Here is a 20,146-nt window from a genome sequence, read left to right on the forward strand (position 1 = left end):
GACCAATTCTCTACCCGGATCCTCACGGGTTAGGTGTTTGTTAGTAGTATATAACATATCGATAACCATCCAAAGGGGTTTGATGTCTGTGCATGGAACCATACAATAAATGGACTATGTGAGCAAATACAAACAGTTGCACTACATTAGTGATATATTCTCAATGCAAATCTTACACATGTTCATCAAAATGTGGAATGAATAATTTGTTGAATGGACTGTGTAAATCACGTATTGCTGCAATCGGGAGAAGTATTAATGCGCCAGAATGGGCCGGCTCCGTGTAGGAGAGCATTCCATTCCCGCTACAAGATGAGTAGAGGTGAGGTGAAATGGAGTTTAATGTCGCATCCAAGATTATTGCACTTATATAGCAGCGTGCATGCACGTGTTTGTTTGTGTGTGTGGCTGCTTGTACTAGTCCAGACTAATGCCAATATATAGTACCATCACACTGAGATACCATGCCACAGTGTAACATGAATACCCCACCCAGACACAGTATACCGACTCCGAGCCGACCAGTCCTTGTTTTAGCCCCTGAATGACGAGTGCCAGGCAGGTTAACAACAAGTACCATCTTTTATCATCTTTTGGTATGACAAGGCCGGACCTTCCCCTCTCAGGGCGGACGCTCTACCACTAGACCACGGAAGCGGTTTGTACAAGATGACATCTTCTCACAACTAATCATGATCTTGCAGTGCAGACACGAAGCAGCAAGTAAGGAACAAGACACACAGATCTAGTCTGTATTTATTGTGGGGAAAACACCCATCTATGTACAATAAATAGTTATGTATTATCACAGCTTCAGGAACACCACAGTTCATTTTAGCAAATGAATTGCATACACACTAACAGAAACATATTGTACCCATGTCAGCTGTGACTTCCAGCGACTCAACAGGCTGGTGAATGATTTAATGTTGCCAGGCAACAATGTTCCAGCTACAGCAGGCTGCATGACCACAAACCAGTGGTCAATGACATGAGCAACGATCACACATTGAAACAACCCAATTCTCATTACAATCAACACTTGAAACAAACATGGAGATGTAATGGCGAAATCAATCAAATCAACAGGTTCCACTGATTTCTTTGACTTAAAACATTTTGTTTATAAGATTGAAATATAATTTCTCTATTATTTTCCATAATGACCTACAGTGACATCTGTTTCACTTGTTCACATTCTGTTTGGAATGGCCAGTGTATTCCTGGTTAAGAATTACCTCCAACAACAATAGCATGACATCGGCATCATCGGTAAGCCCTGGTATAGGATTGCCTGCATTGTAATAAATACTGGAGCAAACTTCAAGTCAAAATACACCTGACCAATATAAAAACCGTCATAAAAAACAATTGAAAATAAATTATCGGCATTTAGAAGTAAAGCCTCTTTCTTATGACTATCTCAAGTATACATGTTATATATTTTCAAAGATTTCAATAATTTTTCATTTCTGAGAAATGTCACTCTTCTTATTTTGAGTGTAATGCAAAGTTCAATTTCTTCCCCATTTATCCCCATTGTTTAAACATATCTATAACACAGGTATATGAACTAGCAATGACAGTCAGGGGCTCATGTGAACAAATAACAAAATAAGAACAGAAAATGTATCATCAATGTCAGTGGTGGTTTCCAGGGTGGGTGAATATTTGTGTATAATATGTGTGTTATATGCATCCTTAATTATGGGAAATTAAATTCTGGAAAAATATATCTGACGTATATAAACATTTCAGGCTGTCAGCATAAATCACGAAATTTATGATCTTTCAACTCTGTTGTTTTTCACCAAAATAATATTCTAATAAGAGCCCCCTATTTCTAATTTTGAGAGCGCCCTGGGCGCGTATTATGTCGAATACAGTAATACCTTTCACTTCCCATAATGTACCTGGAATGGTTATTACATAGTAAAACATTTGTTACAGTGCTTGAATATCACAACTTATTCAATGGCAGGGGAATGGAAGAACAAACAACAGAACAATCAAATGGACATCGCTTGAATACTTAAAATACTTACTGGTACAGTATATCACAAGTTCAAAAACAACTCATGTACAAAATATATATGTAATAAATGGACGGTGATGACATTAATGTAAACCCACATATATATCACACTGTGACAGGCAACATTGTGTCGGAATGTTTGGTATCGGGGAAAGGCAAGGGAAAAAATGCTGAGCGTAAACCCACATATATCACAGGCAACATTGTGTCGGAATGTTTGGTATCGGAGAAAGGCAAGAGAAAAAATGCTGATTGGGTCTACAGAATCAGGGCTCCATGCTACAAAACTGTCATAATCTAGCACGGCTGAACATGATTTAACAAACCAACATGCCAACTATCGTGATTGGACCTAGAATGTAGCAGCAAAACTCCATTGAGTAAATGTAGACTTTGGATAGTCGTGGACATAAAACTGGCATTTTACCCCATGATTAAATTTAGATTTGGGTTGTCGTGGAAATTAAAGTGCTGTTAACCCATGACTAAACGTAGACTTCTCATAGCCGCATAAATTAAAGTGCTGTAAACCCATGACTAAACGTAGACTTATCATAGCCGTGTAAATTAAAGTGCTGTAAACCCATGACTAAACGTAGACTTATCACAGCCGTGTAAATTAAAGTGCTGTTAACCCATTACTAAACGTAGACTTCTCATAGCCGTGTAAATTAAAGTGCTGTTAACCCATGACTAAACGTAGACTTCTCATAGCCGTGTAAATTAAAGTGCTGTTAACCCATGACTAAACGTAGACTTCTCATAGCTGTGTAAATTAAAGTGCTGTTAACCCATGACTAAACATAGACTTCTCATAGCTGTGTAAATTAAAGTGCTGTTAACCCATGACTAAACGTAGACTTCTCATAGCTGTGTAAATTAAAGTGCTGTTAACCCATGACTAAACGTAGACTTCTCATAGCTGTGTAAATTAAAGTGCTGTTAACCCATGACTAAACATTGACTTCTCATAGCCGTGTAAATTAAAGTGCTGTAAACCAATGACTAAACGTAGACTTCTCATAGCCGTGTAAATTAAAGTGCTGTAAACCAATGACTAAACGTAGACTTCTCATAGCTGAGCTGTTAACCCATGACCAAAGGTTGATTAAAGAAACGTATAGCTGTAGCACAGAAAGTGTCTTCACTGAGGAAGATAACTGTTGAATGGAGTCCCAAATAGCATGACCAACAATTGTACATCAGCACAAATGTGCACACCACACCACATCAGTGTATGTTTAAACAGGGGCAAATACCTAGCGTACAGAGTGTTAAGCTGGCATCCATCCACTGAAGTGTACAAATCAAATGGAAAACAATAGTACAAATCTACTTGGAAGTGAATCTGACATTCAGTTTGGGTATGAGGATAACTTATGGAAACTGTACATTATATATTAAAACAAATTTAAATACCAGTGTGTGTAAATACTATAAAGGTCCAATTTTGCATCTCACATTTAAAACTGAGGACAGTTTTCTGACCGAAATAATTAAAACATGATCCAGTCCAATAGTCACCTGCCATGAAGACCCAACTCAAAACACAAACATGGCGCACAGCTTAGATGTTCAACCATTTGGTTCAAACCTGAAACTGTAGCGCCAACATTGGCTTAAAACTGATCCTGTATCTCACAGACAAGTACTGAATATCACTGGGCCTCGACAGATGGTAACACGACCACGTGACCTTGTGTTGAAGGGCGGCTGTCGTCTCCGCAATCGGTAGGGTTCCTCATCGGTGGCCCAGGGAGTGGGACGACGTCTTCTGGCATATCCTGGTCATCGGACATCACCTGGTTCTCTGAAGGGGAGAAGAGAAGGTTACAGCACTTCCTCAATAAACTGACAACCTTGACATTAATGTTAAAACTTACAGTCTTTGTTATTGAAATCAGAGGCCTCCTCTGAGCTGAGGCAAAACAAAATAGATAAAAATGTGTTCAAAATTATGTTTTAAAACAATGGGGTCCTTGATGTTGAAGTGTTCAATGGCAGATATAGTCTGGAAGGTAATTTAAGGTACCGACGTTTACTACAATATCTGAAAAACTATTGGACCTACTCCAGTCAAAGTTGGTATGAGATTATTAAACAGTCATACATAACTGGATATTACATTTAAAGACAATTGGTGCATGAATAAAAAATCTATCTATTTAGCTATCACTATATTTCCTCAACAACCAGACCTGTTCGTCACGGGTGGAACATGCATTCATTGAAACGGCCATCTGCATGCGTCATATGACACAAATGAACCAATCAACTCAACTCGAAGGGCTGCACGGGAATCACGCACGCACGAATACGGTGTTAGCGTTAGGCGTCTCAACGTGTGTGATTCCCGTGCACCCTTTCGAGTTGAGTTGATTGGCTAGTGAACAATCCCAATTCCTTCCGATTGATCAATGTACACAAGACTTATTTATTTGTGTATAATACACACTCGTGTGTTACATGCAACCTTAATTATGGGCAATTAAATTCTGGAAAAATATATCTGTCCTGTATAATAGACACAGACTTTTCTTTTGTATCATTTCAGGCCAGCATAAACCATGAAATTTACGATCTTTCACCTCTGGTTATTTTCACCAAAATTTTATTCTAAAAAGAGCCTTCTATTTTTTATTTTGAGAGCGCCCTCGGCGCTTATTACTTTGAATACAGTATAACTTTTAGGGGTATCAGTCAATAATAATAATGAGCATTTTTATTCTGCCAAATCAACACCCTAAAGCGTGCTCAAAGCGCTACATTATTACCCTTGTCAATGGTTCAGTGTGCATTCGATTTTAATTCTCAGCTCCCTAGGGAACATACAACCCAAGCTGCCTGTGAGGCGCTAAAAGGTTAACAGTCACATTACCATCTCTCACTCACACTCCAGAATAAACTGACAACCTTGACATTAACGTTAAAATGTAGTCTTTGTTATTGAAATCAGAGGCCTCCTCTGAGCTAAGGCAAAACAAAATTGATAAAAATGCAAGTCTGACAGTGTTCAAAATTATGTTTTAAAGCCACGGGGTCCTTGATGTTAAAGTGTTCAATGGTAAATATGTAGGGGGTTCTTAGATTCCCAGTAATGCAGCAAACCATAAGGACCCCAGGGCCCCGTTCCACAAAACGATCTTAGCGCTACGACTGTAGTAAGTCAGTGTTAAAGAATGGGAGTTAGGATTGACTTAGCGCTAAGATCACTTTGTGGAACGGGGCCCAGGACCCTTTTCATTTGAACACCGTCTTGTTTATGAGACCAAGACAAAACCAATGTTTCAAGAAGTAATCAAATATTTTCCTGACAGTTAAAGCAAGTAGGTTACTACAGTAAATCAAATACCTGCCGTCTTCACTTAAACGATTGTACATTTTCAATTTGTTGAAAAAAGATTCAGCAAAATGTACTTCCAATTTTTTCATATTTTCATGAAAGTAATTGTTTTCACATGTACTTTACTCCAGCATGCACAGTTAATCATGCAATGTTAATGTAAAATGGGCCGGTGACTGCTGGGTGAACAGAGGAATATTTCTAACAAAGTCAGTTGTCTAAGGAGACACCACACGTAGCAGGTGCTTCAGTGTTGAGCAGGACCCAAGCCCTAGAAACACTCAGCAAAATAACAGAACAGACATATCTCCAAACACTCATTCAGTCCAAATTGAACACATGATGTTAGAATACAAACCGTCTACAGAGAACATGGCTGTGCCCCTGCCGCTGGGGGCGGACACAGTGTAGGAGATGTAGTCCTTGTCGCCACCACGCTGAGACTTGCCACTGCGCGGGATATCAGGCTGCAGGGGAGAAAAACATCTTTCTTTTGATTATTTTAATAACCATTACAGGTACAATATGGGAAGTGAAAGGTATTACCTTATTCGACATAATACGCGCCCAGGGCGCTCTCAAAATTAGAAATAGGGGGCTCTTATTAGAATATTATTTTGGTGAAAACAACAGAGTTGAAAGATCCTAAATTTCATGATTTATGCTGACAGCCTGAAATGTTTATATATGACAGATATATTTTTTCCAGAATTTAATTTCCCATAAATAAGGATGCATATAACACACATATTATACACGAATAAAAAAGACTTGTGTACATTGATCAATCGGATGGGGTGATAATTGGGATTGTTCACTAGCCAATATATTAGCAAATATCGCCATGGGTGCTCATTAGAGCAGGGCGCTTATTACGTCGAATACGGTAACTGCAGCTTATTGTGACAGATTATTCAAAACGTAAATTTACTGCAGGCCATACAGGCTGTAGACAGTTTCACCTTGGGGAAACACAAGCACAATCAGGTTGGAATCTGGTTTTAAATTTGCAGTATAATTTTGTCATTTCTGCATAATGCCTCCATCTGAGCTGACTTTACTCAAAAAAGTTTATTCCTTTAGCTGGTGAAGCAGCTCCAGCCCCGCAAGGGAGTCCACTGTACTCCACGAGCTGCTACACAAGACGCGAGTCTCACTCACCAGTGGGTGTTTCCTGGAGCTGACTGGAGTCTTTGTGGGCACGATTCCTACTGGAGTGTCCACCTGGAAATACATATACAGCAAGTGAGGCCATGGCACTGGATTGGCTAACCAAGCAAATCCTTTTGGCTTTTATGAAATAGGCCACGCCCACAAGCAAATACTACTCCCTGATTGGATGATAATAGGGAGGGTGCTGAACCAGGTCACTGGTTTTGCATTGGTGTCTACATATTTATTTTTTTTATGATTAATAAAGAAGTCTGCAATTTTATCATTGTCAATTTATTTATTTATAAAATTGACTTTATTAAATGTTTTGGCATTTATGGAGGTATAAACGTAAAAAAACTATGTGCACTTTAGCGGAAATACTTTGAGGGCAGGATTCTTACAGGGATGTACAGCTGGCACACGTAATCTCATTAAAATCAGACCTTAGTTCTCGCTACCGCTTAACAAAGATCTGAAGACATCCCATTAGGGGTCACGTCAGAACGACCTTTCATCTGACCAATCAGAGCGTCGCTTACCAAATTATGAAAGTGACAGTCGAAATGTGATTTCTAATCATGCAACCTCGAAAACTTTAACATGGGGTATTCCGAATAATAGTTACGGGTTTAACGACTGAATCCATACAATCTAGACCATCTATTAGCCATTCCAGTATGTTTTTTTGTTCAGGTTTCAAATTTTAGACTGAGAATTTGTCAAAATATGTTTCGAGGCGTAGTTTCCAATTTGAAATAAGTGCCGTAAAGCACGAGAAAGCTGCCTTCTGATTGGTCATTCCATGGTTCGGTCAAAGTTCGCACAAGGTCGGTCTGACTTGCCCCGTAATGGGATGTCCTCAGATCTTTGTTTAGCGGTAGCGAGAACTAAAATCTGATTTTAATGAGATTGCTGGCACACTATAACGTATACTCACGGAGTAGCTGACGGAGGCCTGATGGAGGGTTGCAGCCTGCCTCTGCATCGTGTGGCGCAGGTAACTCTCATCCTTGAGGGCGTGTAAGCTGAAGGAGACACCAGGAGCATGAGTGAGAGTACATCCTTCTTTCAGCGTAAAATGTGAACTTCAGGACAACCGAACAAAACTTGCAGTGTGTTACAGTCTGCATTACTGCATTTGGATTTTTAAAATTGTTCCTGTTAATGTTTCTAATCCAAAAATGATGTGGGCTCTTTACAACACCGCCATTGGGCCTGTCACTCTCTGTCTAAGTTATCTGTGCAGAGTTGCACCCTTTGGGCACACCAGAAACTTATAATAGTGGGTTCAAATCCCAGTTCGACCTGATCAGGTTTCTAGGTTTATCAGCACCATACCCATGCTCGTGGGTTTCACCGAAGTGGTAAACATTTGAGACCTGCATCACTTTGGCTCTCCTACCACATTAAGCTGACACTCCATGATATAATGGGAATACTGTTAAAAGTGGCGTTAAACCCAACTCACTCACTCACTCTGTAAAAGGGACCGGTCATTTATTACAGAGGTGAATCAGGGATTCTATATGAACTTATGTACTAAAAATAATTGCCCTTCCTAGATGCTTTTCATATTTTTGGAACACCCTCCCAGGTCTTTGTACATTTTCACGACTTTCCCCAAATATGGGGATTATTTTTTAAGACCCTCCCCCAAGAGACTGTCATAATTCTGGATGACCCTCCTGTGGTAACCCCAGACTACATACAATCATTTAATAAACAAGACAACCCGGTATTAGAGGGATAGTCAAGATGTACATGTATTTACTCTTCTTGAGTGTTTACATTCATGGCGGAAACAGCCGTCGCGAGGGTTCCCAGAATTCCCTGCTAAGGGAGCAGTTATTATGCTTAAGTGGAAATCACGGGGAGTGGCTTATTGTTTAAACTGTTACTCTATGACACTCCTCCCCCATAGTTTTGTTGCACTTTAAACATAACTACCATAATGAATCTACACATGTTGAAAGAACTGACAATTGCTCCAGAAGATGTAAAGTGTCTCTTCACACATCTCATTGGAACATTTTAAATGAAATTTAACCAAAATTGTTCCAGATGTTATTTAGAGTCTCTCATGTCACACAATAACTGGAACACTTTAACTGAATATGCACTTGCATTAATGATTAAAGATAACTGGATATGCATCTGCTTATGTCTGAATAAGGGAACCAATAACAAGATCCAAAACTATCAATCACTGATGGTTCACTTAGGTGACAAATAGTGTGAAATACATCACATTCTCATTACAGTTCATAACTCAGCAGCAATCTTTAGATTAAGTCTATCCAGCGCTTTCCGGATTCTGGAAGAACGACGAAATTCTTGCGCACCACAAGAATCTGACTGAGTAGGAGATAGTGCCTCTGGTAAGACCTGCTGTGGCTCGGGCCTTGTAGAAGTAACTTCATCTTGCAAGTGAGGGGTACCCGGAAGTACTGGAATGTTGCCAGGTTCAGGCAACATAGGTAACTTGTCGGGTAGTTCTGGTAGAACTGATTGTTCATGTGTTGATGGAACTGATTTATCATGTTGGCTTTCATGCTTCAGAACATGGCGCAAACGCAGGTGATCAATATGGCGCTTGACAACACCACCATTGTCAAGACGAACATGGAACGACACTGGACCGGTTCTCTCTGTTATGATTCCTGACAACCATTTGTCACCAGGACGAAAGTTTAAAACATACATAAGATCTCCAACTTGCAAGTGACGGTCCTTTGCATGTGCATCATGTACTGACTTTTGCTGTTCTTGTTTGTTCCTAACTTTACAGCTCATATCTGGATGAAGAAGATTGAGATGAGACTTTGGTCTTCTTCGAAGAAGTAATTCTGCTGGAGATAACCCCGTTGTAGTCTGCGGGGTAAGTCTGTATCTGAACAAAAACCGTGCAAGTTTTGTGTCCAATGTGCCCCCTGTCATACGTTTAATGCCAGATTTAAAGGTTTGTACAGCTCGTTCTGCTAACCCATTAGAGGCAGGGTGATACGGTGCCACACATGTATGAGTGATGCCATTACGTTTCATAAAGACAGAGAATTCCTCACTTGTAAAACAAGTGCCATTGTCAGTGACCACTTGGTCTGGCAGTCCATGAGTTGCAAACATATGTCTGAGACAATCAATTGTAGCAGTGGATGTGGCACTGTTCACTGGAAACACTTCCAACCATTTAGAATGTGCGTCAATACACACAAGGAACATTTTACCCAGGAAAGGTCCGGCATAGTCTAAATGCAAACGACTCCATGGATGTTCAGGCCATTCCCAAAAGTGAAGCGAAGCCTCGGCTTGTACTGGACGAGACTGTTGACACACAGAACAGGTTTTCACCTTGAGTTCCAATTCATCATCCATCTTTGGCCACCATACGAATCCACGCGCTACAGACTTCATGCGCGAGATACCTGGATGAGCTTCATGCAACATGTTCACAACAATCTCTCGACCTTGTGGCGGCACAACAATACGATTGCCCCACAAAACACAGCCATCAAGGACACTCAATTCATGTTTCCTTTTCACAAAAGGAGTGAAAGACTCCTCTAGATTTATGCTTGGCCATCCAGAAAGAAGGAAATTTCTTACTCTGGAAAGGGTTGGATCTCTGTCCGTCCATTGTTTAATTTGCCATGATTTCACAGGAGAAGCATCCATTGCTTCCAGTAAGAGGATTGTGTCCCCTGGTAGAGGTGGATTTGGTGGTGTGTATGGTAAGGGAAGACGACTCATGCAGTCGGCATTCGCAAGGGAAGTACCTTTTCTGTACTCGATTGTATAGTTATATGCAGAGAGGGTTAATGCCCAACGTTGAATTCTGCTCGATGCCATCTGTGAAATGCCCTTGTCCCGACTGAAGATGCTCTCGAGGGGTTTGTGATCTGACAACAGAGTAAAGGAACGCCCGTAGATATACTGATGGAACTTCTTAGTTCCGAAGATAATTGCTAGAGCTTCACGATCCAATTGAGAGTAATTCTTTTCTGCTTGCAACAGAGACCTGGATGCGAATGCTATTGGTTTCTCTACACCATCATCAGACTGATGTGAGAGGACGGCACCTACCCCATAGGGAGATGCATCACACGCCAATACAAGTTTCTTATGGGGATCATAATGCGTCAAGAGATCACAGGAAGACAAATGTCCTTTCACCATGTTGAAAGCTTTTTTCTGTTGAGCTCCCCATGACCAGGTAACTTCTTTCCTGAGAAGCCGATGCAAGGGTGCCAAGGTAGTGGCGAGATTAGGCAAGAAAAGCTGATAATACTGCACGAGTCCAAGGAAGGATTTAAGTTCAGCAACATTGCGTGGAGCTGGAGCCGACACTATAGCCTTCACCTTTTCATCAAGGGGATGCAAACCCTGCGCATCTATTTTGTGACCCAAATACTCTACTGAGCCGACCATGAATTTGCACTTCTGTGCGTTCAATCTGAGACCAGCCTTGCTAAGTCTGGATAGGACTTCCTTCATGTTTTCCAAATGTTCCTGTTCAGAGGCCCCGGTGACGAGAATATCATCCAAGTAGACACAGACATGGGGAATGTCTTTGAGCAAGCACTCCATAGTTCGCTGGAATACAGCTGGAGCTGCCGATATGCCAAAGGGTAAGCGCTGGTACTGATAGAGGCCACGATGAGTGTTTATAGTCGTGAGCTTTTGCGACTCCTCGTCAAGGGTTAACTGTTGGTAGGCTTGACTTAAATCCAGTTTCGTGAAAGTCTTTCCACCTGACAAAGATGCGAACAGATCTTCGATCCGTGGAATGGGGTAAACATTAGTACGAGCGACCTTGTTGACAGTTAATTTGTAGTCTCCGCAAATTCGTATGTTCCCATTGGATTTAACCACTGGTACGATTGGAGCAGCCCAATCAGAATACTGCACTGGCTTGATAATACCCTGTTTTTCAAGGCGTTCAAGTTCATCGTCAACTTTCTGACGAAGAGCATAAGCAACATTCCTGTGCTTATAAAATCTTGGCACATTTGAGGTGATCTCAATAGTGACCTTTTGATCCTTGAATTCCCCTATATCATCTTGGAACACATCAGAATAAGAGTTCAAAATGTCTTGTAACCCTTCATTTCTCACATTCAAAATTTTCCCCCAATCTAATCTGATGGCCTGAAGCCAATCTCTGCCAAGCAAGTTCTCGCCATCACCTTCCACCACTGTCAGCGGGAGAGTAGCGGACTGATTTCCATAATTTACTTGAACGTCTGTAGTGCCTACTATCGGTATTCTCTCTCTGTTGTAGGACCGAAGAATAGCATTGGTCTCACTTAACTTGGGCCTGTCATCACCCTCCTTCCACACTGAATGGAAAGTACTTGAACTGATCACGGAAGTTGCTGCGCCAGTGTCTATCTCCATAGTTAGCTTTTTACCATTAACTAACACTTCAATGAGATAGGGCTCCACTCTGTGTCCCTTACCACTCAATCCGTTTTGAGCATGTTGAGTTTCTACCTTAAAAAGTCCATATTCATTGTTCTCGTCTTCCTGAGATACATCGTCAATACGATTAGCATGATTAGTGGAAGATCTGTTGTCCTTGTAATGGGTACCACGACCATGACCACGGCCCCTGTCGCGACCACGACCACGGCTGTGACCACGACCTGAAGATCTATCATTCATGGCGCTTCGAGAGCGACAAGCACGCTGGATATGACCAACCTTATTACAATTGTTACACACAGCATTTTTGTAATAGCACTGACTACTGACATGATTTGAGCCCCCACAGCGATCACACTTCCTGCCTGCATTATTTCTCCTGTTATCCTCTCTAATCTTGTGCACTGGCCTTGGCATCTGATCTCCCCCTTTAATATCACGCACTTCCTTAGCAGCCATTTCCATTCCTAAACACAAGGAGTAAGCCTTAGCAAAGTCCAATGTTTTCTCAGTTAACAGTCTTTTTTGCATTGCTTCATTGTTGATACCACACACTAGACGATCCCTTAACTGAGTCTCTAAATCAGTGTATTCACATGTCGATGCCAAACGACGTAGCTCAGCCACATATTCCGATACAGTTTCATTAGGCTGTCTATCACGCATATTGTACCTTCTCCTTTCCATCATAATAGTGGGTTTCGGGTGTAAATGTGACTTCATCAGGTGTACTAACGCATCATAAGAATGATCGCCAGGTTTCTGTGGCGTAGACAAGTTCCGTATTAACTTGTATGACTTCGCACCAATCACACTCAATAGAATAGCACGCTTCCTACCCTGATCTGTAATTTCGTTTGCTTCGAAATAATGTCCAAGTCTCTCGACATATTCATTCCAGTCATCAGTCTGAGAATCATATTCATCTATTCTGCCGAAGGTAGCCATGTTGTTTTGAATACCGGGCGAACGCACGTTGTCCCATCCTCGTCGCCAATATATGTGGTAACCCCAGACTACATACAATCATTTAATAAACAAGACAACCCGGTATTAGAGGGATAGTCAAGATGTACATGTATTTACTCTTCTTGAGTGTTTACATTCATGGCGGAAACAGCCGTCGCGAGGGTTCCCAGAATTCCCTGCTAAGGGAGCAGTTATTATGCTTAAGTGGAAATCACGGGGAGTGGCTTATTGTTTAAACTGTTACTCTATGACACCTCCCTTGATTCCCTGTGACCTACCCCACCCTATAATAATGACCGGTCCCCAAGTAGTGAGCTCTGCAGCACACAGACAAGAAGAGATGCATACAACACTACACACTCACCTCTGTTGTAAGATGGCAAACTTCTTCTCCCATGTTCTGTGAATGCGTTCTATCTCTTTCTTCAGCCTGAAACAACACGTACAAACATGGCATGGCTATCAATGAAATTATTTTCACTACACTACTCAAAAGAAGTTAAAGAACACCTGATTCTTTCATGTTATAGTTAATCTGGGAGCTCAAGATAAGCGGCGTATTAGCGTAAAATATGCATTAAATAAACTGAAATATGCAAATATACCTCAGTACTGATTGGTGTGTGAGGTACTGACCTAAGTACTGATTGGTTCATGTCCTACTGACCTCAGTACTGATTGGTTCATGTCCTACTGACCTCAGTACTGATTGGTTCATGTCCTAAAGACCTCAGTACTGATTGGTTCATGTCCTACTGACCTCAGTACTTCGTCTCGCATCCTCTGTTCACTCTTCTTCAGCTTTTCCGTGTCCGCCGACTCCTGGATGGCGTTGGCGTTCTTGGCCTTCTCCTGCGACACACACAGCACCATCACAGTCAGTGGTTTGCCTTTTGGTTTTTTAACGCTTCACTTAGAAGTGAGGTGAGGTGAGGTGAAATTGGGTTTAACGTCGCATCCAAGATTATTGCACTTATATAGCGACGTGCATGCACGTGTGTGTGTGTGTGGCTGCTTGTACTAGACCGGACTGATGCCGATTTATAGTGCTAGCCCACTGAGATACCATGCCACAGTTTAACATGAATACCCCACTCAGACACAGAATACTGACTCTGAGCCAACCAGTCCTTGCTTTAACCCCTTAATGCCGAGTGCCAGACAGGGTAACAACACGTACCATCTTTTAACGTCTTTTGGTATGACGCGGCCGGGTGTCAAACCCCAGACCTTCCGCTCTCCGGGCGGACGCTCTACCACTAGACCACGGAGGCGGTCTCACTTAGAAGTATTCAAGCTACATAATAGTGGCAAGTCTGCACCAGACAAACAAGTGGTTCATGGACAATCCACGCCAGTGTGAGAAATAGCTGCCTGCCCGCTAGTCTGTGGCAAGCAGAATTTCGAATGGGCTAAAGGTTCTGAAATGTCCCTAACCTGACTGGCTACTGACTTTTTAACAGTGTTTTTTTATGGACACCTCTTAGTTGATAAAAAAAAGTAATTTCAATTTTCTGTAGATCAATATGACCATCAATAATCAAATCAATATCCGAAATGAATTGAGGTTGCGAGATCAGATTTAACCCTTCATAATATTAAACCCATGATTTGCAATTTGGGCTTACTTTACAGATAACTTCGCAGAATGTCTTGAAAAATATAAACTGTTGTTAGCGTCAGCTGGTGGAATAAGAACCTAGGCCCACTTGCACAAAGTGAGGTTAGCACTAAGATGATCGTAACTCCCATACTTTAACATAGGCTTACAATAGTTGTAGCGCTCAGATCGCTTTGTGCAAGTGGGCCCTGGCTAGTAACTCTTATGGCTAGCTAGCCCACCTGGCAAGTTTAATTGTGAGACTATTTCACACACTGATCCACGCCACCCAGGTATGAGGACACGCAATCTACCACCCAATCCATTTAGTCACCTCTGACGAACACAGGTTGCAGTAGACCAATTCTAATCCAGAATCCCCACTAGGTTTAATCCCAATTAGTCCACTACACTGAACAGCCATCAGTGAAAAACTGTGGATACAATATCTTCAGGAAATAGGTGTAGAGCTGATATTAAAAATTATATCCCAACTGCAAACCTGGACCCACTAAAAATATATATAAGTTCATTTGTCTGTCGTTTAACACCACACACAGCAGCAAAATGACAGTGGCCTGTAAATAATCAAATCTGGACCAGAAAATCCAGTGACTGATATTGTGAGCTGCTATCCACGTCATCAGGGCAGATGACACGCTGACAACCAAGCCACTGATCCATGTAGTCGCCTCTTACGGCCAGCATAGGCTTCGGAGGAATCCATGGGGTAATTATATTGGACCTCCAACTACTGCAAGTCTATGTTAAAGTACTATTAATCGGGAAAGTTTGGCACCATGAACTTACTGCGAGTGGCAAACAACAGACTTCATTGTGTCTGGAAAGTTTTTCAGTACACTATTAAGATTACCAAATAGCAAAGCTACTTTTGCAGGTGTTAAATTTCATAAGTAGGTAGCGGCATGATAAAATGGTAACTCAGTGTCAGTCAGTGATTTTTAAACTATAGATGCATGTGTAGGTTGGAAGTTGGAAGTTGGAGGTTGGAGCAGCTGACTGGACTACTGATGTAACTGAAAAACTTGACGAGATGTGGCAGTTTCGTGAAATTAGACAAATTAGACTGTTGACCCTAAGTGACAATGTGTAATTAGCCAAACACAGGATGTGAGGGAATATTTGTTTACCGTATTTTCTTGAGTATAGTGCGCACCCATGTATAATGCGCACCCCCCTCTAGCGGGTTCAATATTTTGGAAAAAAAAGAAATTTGAATATTATGCGCAGAAAATTTTTACACCGTACCCTTTCAGCGAAGTCCGGCAAACGAACGGGGGCTGAGAAACTTCGTCAGTACAAATTCGAAATTTGAGATAAAAAATCACCAGACATGTTTATTTACCGTTTAAATAGTATTTATTGTTCTGCTAGGCATTGTTTTATATTTAGGGATTAAGATTACCTTGCGTATTTTCTCGTAAACTAAGCTGGAAACAGCAATCAGCTGTACACACGTTTTCTTGGAATCGACCGGTTATTCGGTCAAGACACACCCAATGATATAACTTTATAAGATTTTTAATGCAAGGATCGGCAACAATTGTATCTGAAACTATTTTATTTATCAGGAATAATATATTCCATTATTTTCTTAATTATATGCAACCATTACTAAACATATTTAAAATAATAATAACCCTAAGCGAAGCAGCTGATCGCTATTCCCGGGTATTATTTTTTACATGGAACATGTCTGACCAGTCACCGTCAAGGCTCACGCGCACGTGATCACGTGATCGTGAGAATTTCATGTTGACATAGAATCGTCAAACAAAAACAAATATGACTTTTAACGAGTCAAAGTATGTCATTTATGATATATGTATCCATTCTCTGTCAACTAAAGTTTGTTTCAAGGCGTCAATAGCGGTATTCTGACCGTGGTTGCTGTTAATAACGGTGAGTTGTGCGATCTTCTGACAGGGGGGGGGCAAATATTTGTACAAGTATCACTTGTCCCCAACTTGATTCAAATAAAACTGTTTTCTATAAAAAAAAATCTAGGGGGGGGCAACTACCCTCCCTGCCCCCCCGGCTGGCTACAGCACTGCAGGAAATACATGCCGACAGTCTCCTCTCTAGTTATGCATTGGTCACAGTAACCATCCTTATTAATCCTTAGCTGAATATCCACAGAAGGGACAATGCAGGTGTACCTACATACACAGATTGTCGCAGCTCCAATCCAATATTTGCCTTGCAGTCTCTCTAAATCTAACTACACTGGTCAACAGAAACACAGTTACCCTTCACCCTTAGATTGATATACCCGCTCGGGGGATGAGAGTTATCACACAAGCATTATAGACAATACACATTTTTCATTGGTAAACAGAACTGTGGTTCTCAGACAGACTTGTATTGTAAAGGCCCCAAGACCACCAACATCTATGTGGGATATTAGTTTCAACACTAATGTGACCCTGGACTTGTCTGAATGTCAAGGTCAATGTAGTGACTTTCCTGAATACAAGACATGGCTGGGTCCACATGTGCAGCTTTCAAACATGAAATGAAAGATGCCACGTTGTCAGACGTCCATGATACATACCCGCTCAAGCATTTCCTCCAGCATCTTCTTCTGGTCTGTGAGCAGCTTGATCTTTTCCTTGTCTGCTTCCAGCGATCCTGGTTTCACCTTCCTTGCCTCTCTAAGAGCCTGGCAACACACAAGGTACTAAACTGCTGTTTCTGTGGCAACACACATGGTAATTAACTGCTGTTTCTGTAGCAAAATAAACTACATTCTCAAACTTCTTGTTTTTGTGCCAACATAAGCTACTTTCTCAACAACTTCTGTTTCTGTGGGAACACAAACTACTTTCTCAACAACTTCTGTTTCTGTGGGAACACAAACTACTTTCTCTACAACTTCTGTTTCTATGGCAACACAAACTACTTTCTCTACAACTTCTGTTTCTGTGGCAACACAAACTACTTTCTCTACAACTTCTGTTTCTATGGCAACACAAACTACTTTCTCTACAACTTCTGTTTCTGTGGCAACACAAACTACTTTCTCTACAACTTCTGTTTCTATGGCAACACAAACTACTTTCTCAACAACTTCTGTTTCTGTGGGAACACAAACTACTATCTCTACAACTGCTGTTTCTGAACATTTAGTGCATTCTTAACATTCTTAACAGAATAGAAAAGTCAATAACGTGAAAAACCAAATCTACAATTTTGATGAATGTCATGATTCAAACAGACATGCAGCGAAAAGACTCACAATGTAAATTATTTGCACCTATGCTTCATTAACATGCATATATAATGTAATAATATATTATCATTACATGTATTTGAAGCTTGGAGTAATAAGTGGGGTAAAAAAGCGTAATTTCATGTAAATTGCTTGAAGTCACTGGCGCATTAACAATTTGCTGTCCATGATATTTCATGCATGTGATTAATTTGTGACTTTTTTGCAAAAATCCTAATTTTGGGTGAGAACAACCAAAATAGCATATTTTTAGACTTAAAATTGTAACTATTGTGCCAAAAAATGGTAATGGCAGGCACCTGCGTATATGGCGACCTGTAAAAGCAGGGCTATGAAATCTCACCTCCTCTTTGGCCAGCCTGAGCTGCTCTTCCATCATCCTCTGCATGTCCTGCTTCTGCTTGTCCAGCTGCACAGAAAACATACACTCAGGCACAGGCTCCCCAACAGTGCTGGAGCCAGTCACACAGGTTCCCCAACAGTGTGGAGCCAGTCACACAGGTTCCCCAACAGTGCTGGAGCCAGTCACACAGGCTCCCCAACAATGTAGGCAGTCACACAGGCTCCCCAACAGTGATAGATCCAGTCACACAGGCTACCCAACAGTGTGGAGCCAGTCACACAGGCTACCCAACAGTGTGGAGCCAGTCACACAGGCTCCCCAATAGTGATGGAGCCAGTCACACAGGCTCCCTAACAGTGATAGATCCAGTCACACAGGCTCCCCAACAGTGATAGATCCAGTCAAACAGGTTCCCCACAGTGTGGAGCCAGTCACACAGGTTCCCCAACAGTGATAGATCCAGTCACACAGGTTCCCCAACAGTGATAGATCCAATCACACAGGTTCCCCAACAGTGTGGAGCCAGTCACACAGGTTCCCCAACAGTGATAGATCCAGTCACACAGGTTCCCCAACAGTGATAGATCCAGTCACACAGGCTCCCCAACAGTGATAGATCCAATCACACAGGTTCCCCAACAGTGTGGAGCCAGTCACACAGGTTCCCCAACAGTGATAGATCCAGTCACACAGGTTCCCCACAGTGTGGAGCCAGTCACACAGGTTCCCCAACAATGTGAAGCCAGTCAAACAGGCTCCCCAACAGTGATAGATCCAGTCACACAGGTTCCCCAACAGTGATGGAGCCAGTCACACAGGTTCCCCAACAGTGATAGATCCAGTCACACAGGTTCCCCACAGTGTGGAGCCAGTCACACAGGCTCCCCAACAGTGATGGAGCCAGTCACACAGGCTCCCCAACAGTGTGGAGCCAGTCACACAGGCTCCCCAACAGTGATAGATCCAGTCACACAGGTTCCCAAACAGTGATAGATCCAGTCACACAGGTTCCCCAACAGTGTGGAGCCAGTCACACAGGTTCCCCAACAATGTGAAGCCAGTCACACAGGCTCCCAAACAGTGATAGATCCAGTCACACAGGTTCCCCAACAGTGTGGAGCCAGTCACACAGGTTCCCCAACAGTGATAGATCCAGTCACACAGGTTCCCCAACAGTGTGGAGCCAGTCACACAGGTTCCCCAACAGTGATAGATCCAGTCACACAGGTTCCCCAACAGTGTGGAGCCAGTCACACAGGTTCCCCAACAGTGATAGATCCAGTCACACAGGCTCCCCAACAGTGTGGAGCCAGTCACACAGGTTCCCCAACAGTGTGGAGCCAGTCACACAGGTTCCCCAACAGTGTGGAGCCAGTCACACAGGTTCCCCAACAGTGATAGATCCAGTCACACAGGTTCCCCAACAGTGATAGATCCAGTCACACAGGCTCCCCAACAGTGATAGATCCAGTCACACAGGCTCCCCAACAGTGATAGATCCAGTCACACAGGTTCCCCAACAATGTGGAGCCAGTCACACAGGTTCCCCAACAGTGTGGAGCCAGTCAAACAGGCTCCCAAACAGTGATGGAGCCAGTCACAGACTAATGAACAGTGTTGGAGCCAGTCACACAGGTTCCCCAACAGTGTGGAGCCAGTCACACAGGCTCCCCAACAATGTGGAGCCAGTCACACAGGCTCCCCAACAGTGTGGAGCCAGTCACACAGGTTCCCCAACAGTGATAGATCCAGTCACACAGGCTCCCCAACAGTGCTAGATCCAGTCACACAGGTTCCCCAACAATGTGGAGCCAGTCACACAGGCTCCCCAACAGTGATAGAGCCAGTCACACAGGCTCCCCAACAGTGATAGATCCAGTCACACAGGCTCCCCAACAGTGATAGATCCAGTCACACAGGCTCCCCAACAGTGATAGAGCCAGTCACACAGGTTCCCCAACAGTGATAGATCCAGTCACACAGGCTCCCCAACAGTGCTAGATCCAGTCACACAGGTTCCCCAACAG

General features: G+C 42.4%; 1 protein-coding gene across 7 annotated transcripts in view; it reads right to left on the reverse strand.

Moving 5' to 3' along the window:
* Positions 1-742: 742 nt before the first annotated feature.
* The window catches only part of LOC124144314 (uncharacterized protein C10orf67, mitochondrial-like), a 42,160-nt gene continuing 22,756 nt past the window's right edge, over positions 743-20,146 (reverse strand). For all 7 annotated transcript variants that reach the window (XM_048381210.1, XM_048381216.1, XM_048381211.1 and 4 more), the window contains 8 exons: positions 18,120-18,185; positions 17,099-17,206; positions 13,684-13,775; positions 13,288-13,353; positions 7,471-7,558; positions 6,540-6,602; positions 5,737-5,845; positions 743-3,845 (listed from right to left, as the gene is read on the reverse strand). In XM_048381210.1, the coding sequence (XP_048237167.1) occupies positions 3,694-3,845; positions 5,737-5,845; positions 6,540-6,602; positions 7,471-7,558; positions 13,288-13,353; positions 13,684-13,775; positions 17,099-17,206; positions 18,120-18,185 (744 nt within the window). In that variant the 3' untranslated portion in view covers positions 743-3,693. The remainder of the gene's footprint in view (positions 3,846-5,736; positions 5,846-6,539; positions 6,603-7,470; positions 7,559-13,287; positions 13,354-13,683; positions 13,776-17,098; positions 17,207-18,119; positions 18,186-20,146) is intronic.

Source organism: Haliotis rufescens, unplaced genomic scaffold (assembly GCF_023055435.1).
Source record: "Haliotis rufescens isolate VD_foot unplaced genomic scaffold, xgHalRufe1.0.p SCAF_37, whole genome shotgun sequence".
In the NCBI taxonomy this organism is placed as follows: Eukaryota; Metazoa; Mollusca; class Gastropoda; order Lepetellida; family Haliotidae; genus Haliotis; species Haliotis rufescens.